Source organism: Phyllostomus hastatus, unplaced genomic scaffold, assembly GCF_019186645.2.
Source record: "Phyllostomus hastatus isolate PE091 unplaced genomic scaffold, TTU_PhHast_1.1 phas_scaffold_317, whole genome shotgun sequence".
NCBI classification, from domain to species: Eukaryota; Metazoa; Chordata; class Mammalia; order Chiroptera; family Phyllostomidae; genus Phyllostomus; species Phyllostomus hastatus.
In genome coordinates, this window is record NW_025334023.1 from 2,352,127 (window position 1) to 2,372,417 (window position 20,291).

General features: G+C 64.7%; 1 protein-coding gene across 12 annotated transcripts; it reads left to right on the forward strand.

Annotated features, from left to right (window-relative positions):
- The first annotated feature begins 1,592 nt into the window (after positions 1 to 1,592).
- RELT (RELT TNF receptor) lies at positions 1,593 to 19,947 on the forward strand. 12 transcript variants are annotated; one of them, XM_045818273.1, is made up of 11 exons: positions 1,593 to 1,705; positions 13,093 to 13,163; positions 14,147 to 14,221; positions 14,336 to 14,502; positions 14,706 to 14,785; positions 15,562 to 15,819; positions 17,126 to 17,206; positions 17,525 to 17,606; positions 17,788 to 18,045; positions 18,461 to 18,659; positions 18,785 to 19,947. In XM_045818273.1, the coding sequence occupies exons 2-11, from the start codon at positions 13,116 to 13,118 to the stop codon at positions 18,830 to 18,832; spliced, it is 1,296 nt and encodes a 431-aa protein (XP_045674229.1). In that variant the 5' UTR covers positions 1,593 to 1,705; positions 13,093 to 13,115; the 3' UTR covers positions 18,833 to 19,947. The 12 variants fall into 12 exon arrangements, with proteins under 12 accessions (XP_045674229.1, XP_045674227.1, XP_045674225.1 ...); XM_045818271.1 differs by lacking the exon at positions 1,593 to 1,705 and adding an exon at positions 2,175 to 3,042 and having other exon boundaries at positions 17,896 to 18,045; XM_045818269.1 differs by lacking the exon at positions 1,593 to 1,705 and adding an exon at positions 2,184 to 3,042.
- The last annotated feature ends 344 nt before the right edge of the window (positions 19,948 to 20,291 follow it).

Sequence of the window (20,291 nt, forward strand, 5' to 3'; positions counted from 1 at the left end):
CTGCTGCCCACCCTTACCACTCAGCCAGGCCGCGCAACCACATCCTCCCACGGAGAACTAGAGCAACCTCAGGCAACAAATTGGTCACTCTAAGTTTCACATGGGGGAATGGAGGAGGGTGGGGATTAGACCAAAGCCTCACAAAGAACTGGTAGTATAGGCAGGCCGGGCCCTCTGCAGGACGTTCCATTAATAGCCAGTGCTGCTTGGCCAAAAAGCGTATCCCCATTTGATCTGTCGAGTGGCATATGAAATGCTACTATACGAATTCCAGAACTTGGAACTGGGTACACTTACAAAGAAAACATTTGCAGGAAAAGGGTGGGTGTCCTGGGATGCTCTGGCCGCCTCACCAGATCCCCAGCATGAGTCCTTTCTGGGCTCCCTCTGTGGGCCTGAATGTGGGGTATGTGACCCTGGAGGGTCTCCAGTGACATACAAGGGGCTGAGGCCATGACACTTTCAGTGACCTGGAGCTCTTCCTGCCCTCCCCCCACAACCCAGGCAAGGCCTAGAGAAATGGAAACCCTTCTCCATCCCCTCCTCCCTCTGCAGGTGTTCAATTCTCCTGGAATCTCCCAGACCCAGGGGACTTGATCTTCCCTGCCCCCTCACCTCACAGCTCGGATTCTATGACTCAGTTTGGTTTGGATTCTTTACCTCCCCCAACAATCTATCGCCAATAGACTATTTATGTTCCTCCATCTCTGCCACAGCTGTGATTATTCTGATCCCAGCCAGGCCTCTGTCCCCAGCAGAAGGCCCTCCCTTCCCAACCTTGCTGCCCCGGGAGAGCTACCTGGGATCTTCTGAATGGCACTAAGTGGGGGGCACTCTGGACGCTGAGCTGCTGCCTGTGGTCCTGGCCCACTGCATCACACACCTTCTGGGGGCACGATTCACAGAACTGGGAACACAGTGTGGATGCTACCCTGGAGTCTCTAGTCACTGCCCTGCTGGGCACCCTAATGGCTGGCAATGGGAATCGGCAGGATGGGACAGCTTATGGTAAGGAAGGGAGAGCAGTGTGTTGCCTGTTCTGCTGAAAGGAAGGACTAACTAACCTGGCAGAGAGGGATGGGTGGAATGGAGACAGGAAATGTGTCCTGGAGGAAGGCGATTTGGACTGGGCCCTGAGGAATGTGCAGGAGTCCACCAGGTGGGCCTCTGTTACAGATTCATATTCACTAGGACTTCTGTCACCTTCTAGGTGGGGGTTTCTAGGGGCAGGCCTGGACTTCATTGACAAGACAAAGTGAAGTCATTCTCCTTGACTGCCAATTTCCAGGAGGGAACGAGACCCAGGAAGGGGCCCCGCTGGCACTGGTAATAGTGACGGAACCCCTAGTTGCATCTAAGTCTCCAGTCTATCTTGCATCGCTCAACCCCTTCTTTTTTGGTTGGACGCCCAGCCTCTTCCGCGCTGTTCCCTGCAGTTCCGGGGGATGTGAGAGGTGGCGACACAGAGCAGAGCGGCGGGGCGAGAGACCCAGAGCCCCTCCGCGGCCCCAGGGGAAGGGGGGGACGCGAGCCGCTGTCTGACGTCGGGGGCGGGGCCCGCGACTGTCACCCGTGGGGGTGGGGTTGTGCCGGCGAGGCAGACGATTCATTCAAAAGGCGCGCAGCCTGGCGGCTGCCGCTGCGCTCACAGAGGGGGGCCGGAGCCGCCTGGAGCTGAGGTGCTGGAGCTGCGGCGGGCTGCCAGGTAAGGAGGGCACACCGAGCCCCAGCCCGGGGTTCGCTACCCCGCGGCCGGGCCAGAGGGATGCGGACCCGAGTGGCGCCCACTGCCTCCCCTCGTCTGAGGAAGTTCAGCGGCGCGGCGGATGCCGCAGCCCCACGCCCCCCCGCCCCCGCGTCCTGTCCCGGAGTCTTCCGCGCCCCGGCTCCTGCCAGTCCCCGAGTCCCTCCCCGGGACCTCCGCGTCCTCCGGCCCGACTCCAGGCACAGTCGCGCGCAGTGTCGAGGCAGCGGCGGGACTTGCTGTGTGAGAAGCCGGCGGGCCCCGGAGATGCCCCTGGCCCGGGACCGGGTGCGGGGTGGTGCGGCTGCAGCGCGGGGCAGCCGAATGGGGGGAGTCCGAACGGTGTCAGCCCGTGACTGTGGGTGACACGGCGCCTGAGGCGGCCCAGCCCAGGCGAATGTGTGGTCCTGCCACTGGGCGGTGACGCGGGGCCGAGCGGGAGACACAGAGGGGCTCTGTGTTTGTGACAGGCAGAGTGTGTGTGTGTGTGTGAGAGTGACCCCGGACCACTGTGAGTGAGACCCCGCGTCACTGGGGTCACTGTGTGTGTGGCATAGGGTGTGACCAGAGCAGGCCCAGGGCCGCTCTTAGTGTGTGACATAGAGAGGAACCCCAGGTGACAGAGACCCGGCCGAGAATCACTGGAGACAAAGTGTGTTTGTGGGGTCAAGTAGTGTGTGTGTGTGTGTGTGTGTGTGTGTGTGTGTGCGCGCGCGCGTGTCTATGCCTCTGGGCAATGAGTAAGTGGAGGAAGGAGGAGGGACCTCAAAACCCTGCCGGCAGATGGGGGGTGCTCTGAGGGAGGAACAGGGAGCCAGGGGATAAGGGTCTCTCCAGGACTTTCCTCAAGAGGGCGCTGCTCAGGAGCTCAGTTTAGTGTGGTGGGTGGACCCTTAGTGATTTGCCCTGGTGGAGGGAGGGGGCCACGGCTGGGCCACATCTGGTGGGGCCACGCCTCTGGAGCACTTGGGAGGCCTTGAGGTAGCCCCAGAGTCCACCTCCCAACACACACACATGTCCTGGAGGCCTGGCAAAGCTCTGCTCCCCTGGTAACCTGTGTTCTCACTGGGCCCGGGCACCATCTCGCTCTGACTCTGCCCGCCCTGGGCCTCAGTCTCCCCATCTGCACACCGAGGTGTCAAGCTGTGAGTGGACCATGCATCATCACTTCGGGATCCTCTGTTGTTTTGGGGTTCACCGCCTCTGTTCTCCCTTTCCTCTCCTCAGGCAGAAAAACTGCAGTTGGGGGTGGGGTAGGCTGTCTGCTGTGGACACTGTGGCCCAGGGGCTACACCCAGGTAGGTGCTGATGACAGAGGGGCTGACTTCTCTGGCCCAGGTCTCCTTCCTTCCTCTCTCTGCGCACCAGCAGGGAGGGCGTGGACTTGTCCCCGTGAGTGTGGTCTCTGATATGGAGCCTGGCGCAGGGGCCCTTCAGCATTTGGGCTAGGCCGGTGGGAGGTGCCCACTGCCACGGTTAGGTTCATGCAGGGTCCAGGCCAGGAGGGGTGAGGGAGCCCCCGCTGAAGGATCTGGAAGTTCCGTCCTCCACTGATAGTCTCTGAAAATGTGGACTGCGTTCTGCCGGGGGCGAGGGTGGGAGGACAGGCATATGCAGCACTTAAGGCACACCCTCGTCGAATCCGCACAGTGGTTCTGAGAGTGTGAGTGTTTCAGAGAGGGAAACTGAGGCTCAGTGAAGCAAGTGACTTGCCCAAGGTCACGTAGAGTCAGGACAGTGCCGGCACTGGAATTCGGGTCTTCTGGCCCTGAAGCCCTGTGAGATGCTTGGAGAGGGCCGCCCACCTTCCCAACACAAGCAAACCTCGGACACATTCCGGGTTTGGCTCCGGCCTGCCGTGATCAAGCCAGTATCGCAGTGAAGCGAGCCCGGATGCTTTTGCTGGTGAAGGGTCTCGCTCTCAGTTTGTGAGAAACACAGCACCTGTACAGCACAGTGAAACGAGGTATGCCTGGAGCTGCTCACGGCTTAGCTGGGTTTCCTTCTCTCCAACCCAGGCCAGCAAGCGTGGCCTTGCCAGCGTGTGCCGTTGTGAGTTCTGAGTGTTGTGTGCATCTGCACACATGTCTGAAACTGGGTTCTGTGGTCTTCCCGCTCTTCCTCCTCCTCCTTCTCCTCTTCTCTCCCCGCCCCAACTCCCACCCCTAATCAGAGGTCACCAGAAAGACCTGTATCTTGCCTTCTAGAGCCTGCGGTTGGTTTTGGGACCAGGCCACATAGCTCTGGAGAGTGTCGGCGGGCGGCAACACGGCCCAGGCCACCGGGGTGGTGAGGATGACTGAGAGTCCCCGTTGACCTTCACCATACCTAGGAGGCCCTGTCCCCCTCTCCAGAGTTGCCCTGCGGTCCCTCTCCCAAGTCCACCCTCACCCTGTGGCGGGGAGCAGGCGGGGAGTGACGTTGAGCTTGTGCCCCGCCCTCTCGGGGCCTGGCCTCCCTGTTTTCCCCTGAGGCCCCTGCTGGCTCTGACCGCTGCTGCTGCCTGGCCGAGTGCTGGAGCTGGGGCTCAGGGTGTCCCTCCGTCCTCTCTGGAATGGCTGGAGCTGTGCTTCGCGGGCCTGATCAGAATAGCTGTCTTGGTCTCCTGGGGCTGAGCCTGAGTTATTTCCATCCCCAGCTCAGAGGTGGAAATAGCTCAGGGCCTGGGAGGGGGGAGATGGGAAGGGTTAACCAAGGGTTAATCTCCTTTCCCTGTGTCAGCCCTGGGAGGCCCCCCGGCCCATCCCTGCCTGTGCCCTGCCCAAGCCAAACCTTTCTGGGAACTGGGTCTCCTGGGATGATAGGAATGACAGTGGGCCGGGCTGGGTTTGCATGTGCGGCCCCACCTGGGCCTGGTGTGATAGCTGGTGGAGGCTGGTGTCTGTCTGGCTGAGGGCGCGGAGGGGCAGGGAGCACCCTGCCCCTGCTCGTGGGCCCAGCCCCACGTTACAGAGGCAGAGACTGAGGGTCGGAGAAGCAAAAGACTTAGCCGAGAACCCCAGAACCCTGATGCTCTGGCTCTCCCCTCCAGCCAGGGCACCTCTGCCGGGTCCCCCACGTGTTCCCAGGCGCAGCCCGGACGCACCTTCACAAGACCAGGGCTCCCTCTCATGTCCCAGCTCTGGCCTCTCTGCCCCCACTTCCAGTTCCCCCACACCCTCCCACAGCAACTGTCTCTGCCTCTAAAGTATCTCCTGCTCGCCACACCCCAGCATCGGGTCTTTCCCTCTCAAGACGCTTCTGAACTTTACATCTTCACCCTCACCTCTCCCTGCAGGATGCTGGCTCCACTCTGCCTTTGCTTTCGCTGTCCGTTCTTGCTAGAACCCTGCTGGCCATTCAGGGTGCAGCCCCAGCCCCACTCACCCAGGAAGCCCTCCCCGCCCAATGTGAGCCCCTCTGCATCGTTGCAGTCCACCTGCCAGGTGTCCCCCCCACCTCTGGGAACCGCCTGCCTGCTCCTGCTGCCCTGTCTGTCCCTGTGTGCTGGGGTGCACAAGGGGGTTTGCAGGGTCTCTGTGCGGGGCCTGGGGTGAAGACTCAAGGCCACGCGGTGGGCAGGGCGAGTTTGGGGCTTGCCCTGGGTCTTCCTCAGGCACGGCCCTCACTCTGGGCCAGCCCAGGACACTCCCAGCAGAGCCCTGCTGTGCGCCAGGCCCCGGGCACAGGGATCCTCGAGCAGCGCTGATGCGGACCCCTGCCCCTTCCCACGCTGCTTACTGGGAGCTGAGACTCAGAGAGGAGAGGGGACCTGCCCTAGATGGAGGCACATGGCCACCGGTGCCAGAGCCTGGCGCTCAGGCTCACACCCAGACCCCAGGTGAGGGCTGTCCTACCGACCATCCGTCCGAGAGGGCGCAGGCCGGCTGCCTGCGGCGGGGGAGGAAATGATGGAGGGGCTGTTCAGCGCTGGGCCTGGCTGGGTGCGGCCAGGCGCCCTCTGCCACGGGGCTGGCCCTCGTCCCAGCATCACCCGGGACCTGTCCAGCCCCGCTCCCACTCGGTGCTGGGACTCGGGACGCACGGTGGCACACCCTGGTGGGCCGTGCTTGCTCGCCTGGGCGCTGGGACGTGGTCTCTGGTAGAACTTAGCGCCCTCTCTGTGCTGAGCCCTTGGGTGCCAGGGCCTAGGTTTGGTGCCATCAGCTGGGACTAGGGCGGCAGGGAAGAAAAGAGGCAGCCGATGCTGTGTCCCCACTGTGTGTCCAGCCCCAGGGTGAGGACCTGAGGCTCTCACCTGTTCAGCCTTCTGCCCAGAGGGCCCGCAGTCCCTCCAGGTCCAGGCTGGGAAAGAAGGCCCGGAGAGGAAGGGGCTGGCACGAGCCTGGTGCCACTGGGATCCTAACCCAGGTCTGTCCGCCTGGAAGGCCAGAGCTCTTCCCTGGGCCACCCTGGGAAAGATGAGAGCTCTATAAATAAACTGCCCATGTGGCCCTGAGTGTGTGCCCTGGCTACTTGGCACAGACGGGAAGCGGTGGAGGGGCCTCGGCAGCCAATCGGAGGCGGGGTCTGAGTGGGGGGGGCATCCAGGAGGAGGGACATGCGCTGGGACCTGCACACCCTCACTGTGCAGAGGAGCAGGGAGCTCGGGGACGGGCCTGGGCCCCCCAGCCCCTGGCCCTGCAGCGGACCCAGCTTCCTGCATGTGCCCCCCTGCCTCCCTCCCCTGGGGGCGACCACAGACAACGATGGCCCATGGGGCCAGGGGAGGGGACGGTCCACCTGACAAGGAGGACTTCCTGCAGGAGGTGGTTCTCAGGCTGAGGCCTGATTGTAAAAAGAGCCACTGTTCCCCTGTGAGCTCTGGATCCTCCATGCACGCCAGGAGGTCAGCTGAGCAGGCACCATTGCCCAAAATTACAGAGGAGGAAACTGAGGCTCGGAGACGTGGGGCTGGGTGCCGACCACTCAGCACCCCTCCCTAACCTGCCTGTGACTCAGCTGGCCTGGGAGCAGATGGCCACAAGCCCATATGGGGCTGAGAAATGGACACCCAGGATCTTCCTGGGAAGGCCCAGGCTCCTCCCCCCATGCCACTGGGACTGACCTTGGGTCCCCCGAAGCACCCCTGCCCACTCCCAAGCCCCTGGGTGACCTTGGCTGGACACCGATCCATTCTCAGCCCGGCTCCTCGTGGGCTGTGGTAAGGACCAGTCCTCGGGAGAGGCCTGGCCCGCCCCCAGCCGGCACTGTTTGTTTACAGTGGCTCCGCTTACCCCTCAGCGCCCCCAGAGGCAGGGACAAGCACCTCTGTCTGCAGGGGAGGACTCCGAAGCCCAGGGAGGTGAGTGATTTGCTCAGGGTCACAGAACTGCTAGTGACGAGCCACAGCTGAACCCAGGTGTGACTGCCCCGGAGCCTGGCACCCGCCCCTCCTGCCCTCAGGCTGACCCCAGACCTCAGGCTCTGTTGGTGAGGGGTAGCTCGGGGGTGTGGTTGGGGGTCGCTCGGGGCTGGGGGGGAAGGTGTCCGCCCCAGCACACTAGGTCTGGAGGGGACGGAGCACGGGGCAGGCCGGGGCTGCCGTCTGCCCTGTCTCTCGCTAATCCTCAGCCAGGTCAGCCCGGTTCGAGTGACAGAGCAAGGCCTGTGCTGAGCAGGCTCTGGGTCGCCCTGGCACCTTAGTGACGCGTCCCCAGCTGTGTGGCCGAGGCAAAGGTGGCTTCTCAGAGGAGGAGGAAGCAACAGCACAGGTGGGAGGGCAGTGAGGTACCGTCTGGGCCTCCCAGGCCCCTTGCCATCCTGTCATGGGGGCCAAGGGAGACAGCCCAGGGCGGCCCAGCCCCCTGTCTGGCCGGAGCAGGAAGCCCACTGCGCTGAGGGGTGGGGGGGGTGGGAGAGCAGGGGTGTAGGCGCTGGGCGCTGCCAGGCCTGGGGGCAGGGGCCGGCTGCCCACTCCCCTCCGGCTGGGCCGACCTTGTGGCCTCCGGCAGCGAGATGTTACAGAGCACCACTCAGCCTCTCTGAGCCTCAGTGTCCTCACTGTGAAGCCTGGGGCCCTGCCTGTGAGGGGCCAGTGAACCGGCCTGGGAAGGGAAGGAGGTATGCAGTAAGCGCTCAGTGAGGCTGGTGGGGAGTCCCAGCGCTGTCCGAGACAGCTGTCTGGTTGTAGACCATGCTCCCGGAGCCCCTGACTCAGCCCGGAGAAGGGGCAGGGGTCGATCTGCACGGCCCCCAGACCGGGACAAGCTGGCTAGGCCCGTCTGGCTGCCTCAGCCCTTTTCGGAGCCTCAGAACCACGTAGTCCCTCAGCCTCACCCACCCACCGCACCCCGCTGAGGGGAAACCGTGCCCAGCCCCTGGGGGCAGGCCAGGGAGCAGGACTGGGGGTCAGCACGCATGGAGTCCGCACTGCAGGGCTGTGAGCTGGGATGCTGAGGCTGCACACGGCTGGGGTGGGGGTGGGAAGTAGGGGCCCTTCTCACTGAGGGGCCCTGAGGCCGCCCAGGAGACTCTGGGCCCAGCCTGTGAGCAGCCCTGGGGAGTGGGCCTTCGCCCTGGGACCTCTGCTTCCTCCCCCAGGAACTCCCAGCCCTCCCTGGGCTCCCTCCTCCTCATGGTGCCCTTCCCCTGGAGCTGGCACCCCCTGGTGGGGGGGGTGTTGCATGAATGAGCACAGAAACAGGGAACCCCCAGATGCCCAGAGACCCTGGAGTGGGACAGCACCCTTCTCCCTGGGCCCTCTGGGTGCCGTGTGACAGCCCCTGCTTGCTGCGTCCACTGGCTGCCTGGCCTCTGCCCGCAGGTTGGCAGATGCCCTGAGAGCACGTGCCGTGTGTCAGGGCCGGGCTCCGGGGAGGGTGGGAGGCAGTGAGCCCTCACAGCCTCAGTTTACCCAGGTGTGAGACAGGGATGCTCACCCCTCCTGTGAGGACTGGAGGTGACTCAGGACGAGGGCCTGGCCCACAGGCACGAGGGTCACTTCCCCTCCTTGCGAGGAGGACGGGAGGAGAGCCTAGCCGCCCTCGCCGCCGCCACTGTGGGCACTGCCCTACTTCAGCCCCAGTTGCCAGGGAACCACCGGGCTCCTCGCTAACCTGGATTTCTCTATTGACGGGCGGCCTTTGTCTTCCTGCCTCGGTGCAGCCGCCACCGAGGGGCCGAGGGGGCCGGGTCCAGCTGTGTCTCCAGGCAACCCCAGCCTCTGGAGGCGGCAGGGTGGACCTCAGGCCCTAGAGCTGTGGCTGGGACACAAACTACCTGCCTCCCCTCCTTGCCCCAGGTGAGCGCCCGCCTCCCACCCCAGCTTCCCTTGGCAGGGAGCCCTCTGAGACACAGTTACTCCGTCCCGGCCCCGCCCCTGCCAACCCGTCCAGGCTCCTGCAGGTCCTGGGGGGAGTGCAGCTTCTCAGCTTGCAGCTGGGCTTGGTGTGTGTGACCTGGGCGTTGCCCACCCGCTTTCCCAGACGCCCCTCCCTACCTACACCCTCCTCCCTCCCAGATTCTCACCACGGCTAATGGCCCTTCCTGTGCACTGGACTCTGCGCCAACAGGACACATAAATATAGGAGAATTTCATTTACACCATATACCTGCCTGTCGGCGTATGCTGTTTCCCCTCACAATTTACACATGGGGAAACTGAGGCACAGCAACTGCTATTTGAGAGCCTACTTTGCACCAGGTCTTGTGCGGAGTATTTCCTGTGAATTCCCTCCTCTGCCCTCTGCAGTGGGCGAGGGGCCGGGCCGCAGCGCCAGCCAGCGAGGAGCAGAGCGGAGCAGGCCGGGCGGTCTCCCTGCGTTCGTTAGCCCCGGGCTTCAGGTCCAGGTTCAGACCCCCCCCCTCACCCCAGCCTCTGAGCTCCTTAACCATTCACCTGTTCTCTGGCCCTCCCAACCTTGGCAGAAGCTGCACCCTCTCCTGAGAGTGCCTTTTCTGACCCCAGCCCCGCACCTCCTAAGTTCACATACACTTCCCCACGAACCCGCACGGGGCCCTGTGCTGGGCACTGGGTGCTGGGCGCTGGGCCCGGAGGGCAGCAGCCAGTGGGGATGGGGTGCGCGGACAGGAGGGCCCGGTGCAGGATGATTAATGCAGAAGGGGAGGTGGTGGTGGGCTTCCAAGAGGAAGTGACTTTGAGCTGAAAGCTCTGAAGGAAGAGTAGGTGTTGCCCCGCCGATGGGAGGGGTTTCTGGGCAGAAGAAACAGATACCAACCAGTGCACTGGGGTGAGCGAGGCACTTGTGGGGGCTGAGCGGGGCCCAGGGTAGCTGGGGTGGGGTGGGGTGGGGGTGCGGCCGGATCATGAGACAAGGCTCCTAGGCTGCAGGTGGGGTGAACTGGAGGCCGTGGGGTGGGCACGGGGCTGGGAGACCTTCAGGATTTGGTGACGCTGACAGGAGGCTGGTGAGAGGCTGGGCGCTGCCGCTGCAGAGCTGGGAAAGGGGAAGCGGCGAGGCCGCCAGCGGCACGGCTTCCTCTTTCTGTGTGGCCTCTGGGGCTGCACCTCCCCGGTGCTCGGGCCTCTGGCCTGGGGCCCTGGTCTGGGCTTTGTTAGCTGGCTTTCCTCCAGGGAGTTTCTGGTTCTGATTGTTCGGGTATTTTTGTGGAGGGCAGGGGTGGGCTGCATGTGAGGAAGCCCCTGCTTCCGTGGGCCTGCGTGGCAGAGCGCTCCTGCCCAGACGTGGGCCCGGAGGGCTTTGTGGTGCATGAGACAGCGTCCCTGCCCTGCTGCTGTCTGGTGGGGGGGCCAATGATAAGCAAGCGGGCAAACAAATGCTTAATTACCTGCCCGGGCAGGAGGAGTAGCAGGAAAGAAGGGGCTGGGAGGAACTCCCACGACCTACTTCAGGCTCCTCACCTCATGTAAACCTCAGGGCGGCCTGGCTGGGGAGGCGATAGCCCATGCTGCAGACGAGGAAGCCGGGACCTGGGGAGGTGAGGTCAGGGCTGGTCCCTCGGGGAGCTGGTGGGGCCCCGCGAGGAGGCTTTGCTCAGGGAGGAGTGGCCTCGAAGCTAACTTCCTTCTCTGCCCTGGGGCCCCATGGGGTTCTCCTGGGCCAGGGGCACCCGGAGGGGAGAGGAGGCTGGTGGCTGTGGGCTCAGCCCTCCTCAGGGCCTCGGTCGGCCCTCCTGCCCCCTCTGGGGAGCTTCAGGAAGTCGCTGACGACTCGGCCTCTAGGACAAGGCAGAGCGGTTCAGGTGGGGCCTTCTCAGACCCCCACCCGGTCGGTCTGCAGAAGGGGCTTCCGTCTGAACTGGCTCGTTGGCGGAGGTTCTAGTGCTCAGGGCTTAGACGGTGGGTTCCTGGTGAGGGGGAGGTGCCGGGTGGGGGGGGGGGTAGGCCAGAGCTGCAGGTGTGTCTGCGGGTGCACAGCATTCGGGCCGGCTGGCGACTGCCTGACCGGGCAGGCCCACTGGGGGCTCCGTCTCGGCCGAGTGTGGGGCCGGGGAGCAGCCGTAAGCAGAGACTGGGGGCCAGACTGGAGTAAGTGCGGGTTTGGGGTAATTAGAAGGTAGGTAATTGGAAGGCGGCAGGGCCGGGGCAGCCGCGTCTGCGAATATGCCTGAGTGCATGGGTCCGCGCTGGCTTGGCACCTGGGCCCTCGGACTCTCGCTCTGTGCCTGGAGGCCTGGGGATCACAGCTCCCCGTCTGCCTGGGGATGAGCAGCTGCCCGGCCCTCCCCGTGGGCTCCCGTCGCCCAGCAGGTGCCCCTCGGGCCAGGGGTGGGCCGGGGCGTCCCTTCTGTGGCTTCAGTGCAGCTTCCGTCTCACTCCTGCCGTGGCCCTCTAGGACTGCCTTGGCGACTGGGAGGGCTGCTGGGTCTGGGGACCGGGCAGGGTTTGGGGACCAGCCTGGGGACCTGGGGCTGGTGGGCGGGTCTGTGGGTTAGATCCTGTGAGGAGCAGGGGGCTGTGGGGAGGTGGGCTTGAGGGGGAGCTGCGCAGGCGGGCGAAGGTCCACTCTGAGGCGGGAATTGGAAAGGAAGACTTGTGACAAGGCAGAGGGGGTGGGGCACGGTGAAGCGGGGCCCCAGGACTTCAGCTGAGGGGCACCGCCTGCCAGGCGCAGCCTCCACTCTGCTCTGGCCCGACATTCTGTCCCAGGTTTTCCCCCGAGCTGGCCTGGGGCTGAGAGCCACTGCCAGTGACCTGGAGAGTCCCGTGGTGTGGCCGCCGCCCCTCCCCCTCCCGGGGTGTGTAACTCAAGCCCCTGGCCTGTCACCCAGCGAGGGCAGATCGTTTTCCTCTGGCTCCTTTTCCGGGTGGGAAGCCCAGGCCACCCACAGGCTGAGGGGCCCTCGTGTGACCTGGGCTTTGCTGCCGGCAGCACTTGTCCCCAGGGGCTTGGCCTCAGCCGGCTTGGGGTTGGGGCTCCGGGCAGGGTCCCCTCAACCTGCTGGGGGCCCTGGGCCTGTGGCTTGGCTCTCCAATGCCCCCCTCGCCCTCCTGAGCCTGAAGCCAGGCCTCCTGGGAACCCCTCGCTGGGAACCCCCTGGTTTTGCCAGGGCCCCTGTTGTTGTCTGATCCGACCCTTCCCTCTGCTGCGCTCACCCTGCCCCTGGTGGGAGGCTGCAGAGGAGGCTGCACCCAGCCGGAGGGCTCTGCCCCGGGCCGGCGCCCACTGCAGGGGGACACTCGGTCTCTGGGACGTCGGTCTACTGTACGGTGCGAGCTCCCTGGTGACAGGGACACGCTGTCCATCCTGTTCATGTTCCGATTACTTCCTGTGCCCGGCACACAGTAGGCACCCGAGAGAGGATGGGACGCTGCGTGCTGGCCACGGCGGCCACCTGCGGGGTCCGCCCCGGTCCTCTGTGGAGAGGGCAGTGGGGCGAGGACGGGGACACGGGAGGGCAGGGGACACTGTGATGGAGTCAGGGTGGTGCAGGCGGGGACGTCTGGGGCCGAGCCCAGCTTTGGGGAAGGTGGTCTGGAGAGGCTTCTGGGAAGAGAGGCTTGTCTTGAGCTCTGGGAGGTGGGAGGCAGGGCCCCCCTTGGAGCAGGAACACAGGCGAGGGTGGAGAGCAGGAGGGTGGGCGTGTTCTCGGCCGCAGGGAGCTCTGAGGGGCGGGCGCCTGGGACATGGGGGTGGGGGAGTGCAAGCTCTCTTACACCCCATCCCCTGGGGACGGGGACAGGGACGCAGTCACGGTTTCCTTCCTCCCGGGCCCCCTGCCCAGGCCCCAGGCACCTGGCTGCTCAGGGGAGGGGAAGGAAGCCTCCTAAGCCTGGTAGGTCCTGCTGCTCCCCTCCAGTCGAGCTGCCCTGGGAGGCTGGTCCCAGACGGGGCCCCCACCTCTTCTCCGGCGTGCAGGGCGAGGGGTGGCGGCGGCGAGCACAGGCTGTGCTGGAAGCAGGCCTGGCGTCGCCTCCTGCTGAGCCCCCTCCGTCTGCCCTATAGGCTGGGGACCACGGGGCCTGAGGATGAAGCTGACCTCTGCACCACACTGGCCCCTGCCCTGCTTCCTCGTGGTGAGTTGGGGGTGGCCCTGCGGGGATGCCAGAGGAGCGAGTCCTGACACCTGTGCCCCAGGCCTCAGGAGGTGGAGTGTGGGGGCTGCTCGGTTCCCCAGCTTGGTCCAGTCGGGTCGGGCGGGCCGGCCGGTTCTCAGCTCTTCCCGTGACGCGCTCTGACCCGGGGAAGTGCCTCTGGGCCCACGCTGGTCTTGGAGCTGCGAGCCGGGTCTGGGGCCTGAGGGGTCCCCCGGAGCCTCGTGTGTGGCATTCCCTCCGCCCTTCGGGCGGCTGGCTCTGCTCTGTGCCCGCCGCCCGCGGAGCGAAATCAGAGGACGGTCCCCCCGGAGCAGGTGGACTCAGGGCAGACACTTCGTATCTGGAAAGGGAAGCAGAGAGCTCCCCGCGGAACGGGCTGCGGACACAGGCCGAGGAGGCCCTTCCCTGGGGACGCCGCAGGCCCCGGGGGTGCAGGGGTGTGCGCGGGCTGGCCGGGCGTCAGGGGCGCTCCGCAGGACGTGGTCCTGGAGACTCAGCGGCCGGAATAGGAAGCGGCAGCTGCGGATCTGGCCCGGGGGCGAGGAGCAGAGGCTGATGACAGGCCCAGCTGTGGTTGGGGGGTGGGGGTGGGGGGCCAGGCAGCAGGCAGAGAGGAATTCGGAAGCGTTTCCCCTCGTCCTGGAGGATGGAAGGGGAGTGACTCAGAAACCCAGGGGCTTGCATTCCCGACCAGGCCTGTCTGGGGCTTTCCAGCTCTTTCCAGAGGCAGACGCGGTGCCCTCCCTGCCTGGGCAATGGCCACGCGGCAGGTCTGGGACGGGCGGGTTTAACCTGCAGCGTGAGGGAGTGGGGTCAGAGGGCGTCCCTGAAGCCTGGGGGCGGGGCCTTGTGCCGTCCTCGGCCCCCGCTCCCGGGCGTCAGGAGTGGGTGGTGGGTGGGCAGCCCCAGGAGGCCACGGCCCAGCGCTTCCTGCTCAGTTGCCCTGCCCGCTGTCCTTCCAGCTGCTGCCCTGGCCTCTGGCTACACCGACATCGACGGCCCCTTGGCAGTGCCCGCCCGGGGAGGAGCCCGACCTGGTGAGCTCGCCCCGCCCACCTGCCCGTCCTGGGAAGGCTCTTGAGGGCCAGGGGCAGACTTCCCAGGGCCCTGGCCTGGCTCCTGCATTCGCTCTCACCCTTTCCCTCCCGCAGGACCCGGGGCAGGGCTCACTGTGCAGGTCCTGCCCGCCGGGCACCTTCTCCGCCTCATGGGGCTCCAGCCCATGCCAGCCCCACTCCCGCTGCAGCCTTCGAGGGAGGCTGGAGGCCCGGGCGGGCTCAGCGATTCAAGACACACGATGTGGAGACTGCCAGCCTGGGTGAGCCACGGGGTGGTGCGTGGGGGCTCATGCTGAGTGACCAGGACTCTGGGTCCTGGGGTCCCAGCCTCACCCTGCCCCTGAGCAGGCCTCAGCCCCCCATCTGTGAAACGGGTGGGTGAGGACTGGTGTGTGTGTCTGGTAGGGAGTCCAGCCTCTCTGGGGGAAGGTTCTGGTCTCAGTGACATTTTCCTCCCCTGTAGGCGGTTTGCTCCTTCAGAGGTTCCCCATGTTCCCTGCCAGCCATGCTTCCAGACACCTCTGGGTCCTCGTGGCTGTGACGGTGAGTGGCCGGTGGGGGCTACGACGGGTGAGGGTATGTATGGGGGGTCTGGTGAGCTTGAGCCCAGGGACCCCCACAGTGTCCATCCAAGGCCGTGGGGTCCTCATTCCCTCAGCTTGTGGTGGCGGTGGCGAACAGCGGGAGAGTGTCCAGCAGGAAATGTCATTGTCCCGCTGGCTGTGTGTCGGCCTCTTTGTGTCTGAGTGCCAGAGACCATCCGGCAGGTGGCAGCCACGCTGGAGGGCTCACACCCTGACCTGTCTGTCCTCTAGCCTCGTCCCCTTGAAAACACCCAGACAGATGGTGTGGGAACATCAGTTCGCACGCACACACGCACGCACGCACCTCCTCTCGCCCGCTGGGTCAAGTCACCTTCTGAGGCAGCTCATTCACAGGCCGGGCGTGGGCAGCAGGACCCAGAGCCCCTGGCCAGGCACACGTGCAGGCACCGTCAGGTGGCCCCTGCGCCCCAGCCTGAGGAGGGGCGCACGGGGGACAAGGTTCTGACCCTCCCGGGGCCCCGAGGATGCCTCTCTCAGGCTGACTCATCAGAAGGTCAGAGCAGGGGCTGGGGGTGAGCTGGCCTTTGCTTCCCCAGCATGGGCGGCTCTGGACGCATCAGCCCCCTGCCACACACACACGTGCACACGCACACGTACACAGGTACACATGTACACACGTACACACACACCCCTGACGTGGGCCCCGGGTCTCTGTGTGTGTGTTCCTCTCTGCCTCGGCCTCACCTCCCCGCATGTGTCCTCCGTGGTGCTCAGAGCGGAGATGGCGGACCCGACGTGGCGTGGAGGTGGCAGCGGGGGCCAGCAGCACCAGGGAGACACGGCAGCCTGGGAACGGCACGCGGGCCGGCGGCCCCGAGGAGACGGCCGCCCAGTACGCGGTCATCGCCATCGTGCCCATCTTCTGCCTCATGGGGCTGCTGGGCATCCTGGTGTGTAACCTGCTCAAGCGGAAGGGCTACCACTGCACTGCCCACAAGGAAGTTGGGCCCGGCCCTGGAGCTGGAGGCAGCGGTGAGGCCCGGCCTGGGGTCCTGGTGGGGAGGCCGGGGGGCAGGGCCAGCCAGCCCGGCCCAGCTTGGAGGCCACCCGAGGGAACCTGCGTGGCCTGGAGGGTCTGCCTGGGGGAGGCCTGCAGAGGGCAGATCAGGAGGGGTTCCTGGAGGTGCCGCATGCCAGCCACAGAGGGGGACACTGCAAACTGACGGGATGGAAGGAAGGACAGTGAGGTGGCCCGAGGTGGGGGAGGGCAGAGCAGAGGCACGTTTAGTGGCTTTAGTGGGATCCCATGCTGGGTGAGGCCACGCCTGCCTGTAAGGGTCTGGACTCCTCAGGGCTGTAGCTGTGTGGGGGTCGAGGGTCAGACTGCCTCCTCCTTACTCAAAGTGACCTCTGACCACTGGCCCAAGGGGCTGGCAGGGCAGCTGTCCTGGGTAGGCACCAGCAGAGGTTGAGGTTTCCAGGCTGTGGTTTGAGTTACGAGTCCTGGAACCAGAGCGGGAGACATGTTCCTCCCACTCCCACCCCAGAGCCCTGGGCCCCCTTTTCTTCTCCCCACCCACTACGCTGAAGGCCAGGAAATGTCATTGGCATTTCCTCACAGGGGCCCTACGTGCACATTTATTGCCCCCAGGAACCTTGTGGCTAAGTCCCGGCTGAACTGGCGCCTCCCACACCAGTGCCCCAGGCTGCCTGGGACTGGCCGGAGCCCTGCCCACCTCCCGACACTGAAGTCCAGAGGGGCAGGCAGGGCAGGGGCTGTGGGCAGGCAGGGAAGTGGAAACTCAGGCCAGCTCGCCTGGGGCTGCCCTTGTTTTCCTAGCCCAGGACCAACTCAAACTACTGGCTGCTGCCTGGGTACAAGTCCTAGGAGCTCTGTTTGCTGCTGGCAGGGGACTGACCACGTGGCCCATTTTCATGCCTTTGAAGTTTAGGTGCTAAGAGCCCTTTGTTAGTTACAGAGACAGGATGGCAGGCAGGGAGGTAACAGGCCCGGGACTGGCCGAGTCTGCAGGAGTTGGCTGAGGAGTGGAGAGGGCAAGCCCCAGAAGAGGCAGCCCCCCACCCCACACGCTGCCTCTGCAGGGACTGTGGAGTTCGGGTGGCCCTGACACTGCAAAGGGCCTACATTGAAGTGGGGCTTTGGGTGCAGGAGCAGTGGTGATGCTGCGGCCTGGAGCAGGTTTATAAACACCCAGGCTTGTGGCCCGACTCTTAGGGAGGCTCGTGCGCCCTCTGCCGCCACAGCCTGGTGTAGCTCGAGAGTCTGGAGCTCCCTCCGCCCTTCCCCAGAGTCATGGTCCTTCTTTTCTGACCCCAGGGAACAGCGCCGCCTACCGGGCTGAGGACGCCAACGAGGACACCATCGGGGTCCTGGTGCGCCTGATCACGGAGAAGAAAGGTGAGGGAAGGCGTGACCATCCCTGCGCCCAGGAAGGAGGCACAGCCCGTGAGGCGGCCTCAGGGGGCAGATCCCATCAGGCTCTGCGCTTCCCGCCAGGTCCCCTCGAGCCAGCCGGGTCCTCAGACTAGCGTGGCTGATGGTGCTGCCCCTCTTCCTCCAGTTCTTGCCTGAGTGGGGTGGCGCTGGGTGGAAGAAAAGGCACCTGGCCCAGGCAGGGAGGGGGTGGCGGGTAGGCAGGGGCATCGGTGCTGGGGCAGGGGTCCCGGGGAGTGCCCCTCATGGCCCAGAGCCGATCCTGACCTCAGCTGTCCGCAGAGAACGCGGCGGCCCTGGAGGAGCTGCTGAAGGAGTATCACAGCAGACAGCTGGTGCAGACCAGCCTCGGGCCTGCACCCAGGTGAGAGGGCAGGTGGGTGAGGAGGGCCCACACCCAGCTGATCAGCCGCCTCCTGGGGACTCACCACTTGGGTGTGCTCCCTCTCCTGTCACCCCAACTCCCCTTCACTACCTCCTGTGTCCTCTCCTGGTCCTGGCCTAGCCTAGTGACCAGTGACCGCTGCCCCCCATGCCCTCCATAGGCTGCCGCCCGGACCCCCCAGCATGCCGCACATCTGTCCGCATCGCCACCACCTCCACACCGTGCAGGGTCTGGCCTCACTCTCTGGCCCTTGCTGCTCCCGTTGCAGCCAGAAGAAGTGGCCCGAGGTGCTGCTGTCCCCTGAAGCTGCAGCTGCCACCACTCCTGCTCCCAGACTCCTGCCCAACCCCACCAGGGCTCCCAAGGCCGGGGCCAAGGCAGGACGCCAGGGCGAGATCACCATCTTGTCTGTGGGCAGGTGAGGTGGGCACAGACACGGCAGGTTTCAGGGGGAGACATGACTGGGGCGAGGAAGCAGGGACCTCGGGGCTGAGCTCTGAATACTCTGCTTGGTGATGGCCCACCCCTCCTGGCCTGGGTGTGCCTCTTTGGGCAGTGGGCGTGGCCACAGAGAAGGCAGGCCCACTCAGCCGTGCTGTCCCACCTGGAGCCATTGAGCCCCCAGGGTCCTGGCCCCTTACCACTCCGGGGGCCTTGGGCCAAGGGCCTGCTGCAACCTAGGGTCGGGGGTGTTGGGGGCTCGTCCGTGGGTAAAAGGCTCGGGAAGGACTCAGGCTCCGACCCACGAACTTGCCGTGTGACCCTGGCCGTACTGCCTTCCTGCTCCTGGGTCCTTCCTCTGACGGGGATGACTCCACTGCCTCTCCTCACAGGTTCCGCGTGGCCCGGATTCCCGAGCAGCGGACAAACTCACTGGCCTCTGAGGTGAAGACCATCACGGAGGCGGGGCCCTCGGGGGCTGATTTCACTGACTCCTCACAACCCGGCCCCCCCGCCGAGCAGCGGGCCCTGCTGGGAAGTAGTGGAAGCCATACTAAGTGGTCAAAGCCCCCAGCAGAGAAGAAGGCTGAGGTGAGGTGTCTACCCTGACAGCAGATGGGGCAGGGGTGGGGGTGTGGGGGGCCTGGGCGGGTGCCACATTCCTGGAGCCCAGGAGCCCCCAGACTGAGCTCCGGCCCCTCACTCCTGTCCCCCAGGAGAACCGCTATGTGGTCCGGCTGAGTGAGAGCAACCTGGTCATCTGACGGACAATCTTGTCTGAGAACACCGCAGGCCTGTCCTGGGAGGTTCCGAAGGCTTCCTGGAGGAGGTGGAGCTGCAGCTGGGCCCGGAAGGATCAAGCAGCAATGGCCCAGCAGACAGAACAGCAAGACCAAGGCCTGGAGGCGGGAGCGTCTGCCCCAGTGAGGAGGCAGGCCGGCAGGCACCGTGTCCGGGAGCAAGCTGAAAGTCCCACCCATCCCTGCTGCCCAGTTCCTTCCCTGCAGGATGCCCTTGACCCTGGGCCCTGGTCAGATCCGAGGAGCCCACAGCACCCTCTGTACCACCAGGAGGCTAGGCCCTGACGGTGGGAAGGGGCCCTCTGCCTGGCACCCCTGGCCCCACACCTTGGTAATTAGCCACCTCCTGCCTCAGTACAGGGCCCTCCAGCAGATGCACCTCCCCCTCCTCTAGGGGCAGCACAGTGTGTGGGCTGGGAGTCTGGATTCCTGGGTTCTAATCCTGGGCAAGTCCCTGGCCATCACTGGGTCCAAATTTTTCTGACTGTGAAGTCTCAGTGCCCAGGGCCTCTCCAGCTCCCTGCAGGATCTGGGCTGGGTCACGTGGGGGGAGAGCTTGTCTCCTTGCCACCCCCTCCCACTAGTAGCTTTACCTGGCCTCATTTTTGCTGCTTCCAGGGTGTCCATCTTCAGGGTCCCCAAGGGGCTGCCCACCCATGGTTCTGCCGACAGAGGGTCTCATGCATGTGCCTGCCCCCACCCCGCTCTTTTTACTGAAACTGAAGACACAGACTTGACCTGGGTGGGACTGTGCTGCAGCCCCAGCCTGCCCAGCCGCCCCCAAGATGCCAGGAGCTTCCGGGGGGAGGCGTGTGACAGGCTGGAGAGGCACCTCCGACCCAGGTGGTGCGTGTCCCTGTGGTGTCGGTGTCTGTCCCTGGCCTGGGTGGTGCGGGCAACAGCCCAGCCTGTCTCCACCCCAGTTCAGCAACCTGGTTATTTATGCGGGGCTGTGCAGGCACGGCCTCCCCCCACCCCGTCATCCTTGTTCTTATTTATTGAAACTTGGCTGTTGTCCTGTCCTTGTGTCTCCACCCACATCCATCTGTTGAATAAAAGGTGGGATAGTGGCGTCCTGAGGAGCCTCTGCCCTGGTCGTCTGTCCGTCCGTCCTCGAAACAGCTCTGTTTGGCGCTGTGTATGTGGGACAGGCCATCCCTCCCCTCGAGGTGCCTTCTCTCTGGCAGCAGGTGAAGTGGGGCGGGAGGGGCCTGGCACCCCGTCCAGTTCTCCCTGAAGCCCCAGAGGCAGTGCTATCCAACAGAAATCAAGTGTGTGCCAGGCATGCAATTTAAAATTGTCTAATAACTATGTTTTAAAAATTGAAAACAAACAGGTGAAGTTAATTTTAACGATATCAATAATGCATTCTATTTAACCCGGGCAATATCTGAAATATTTTCATTTCAATACACAATCAATA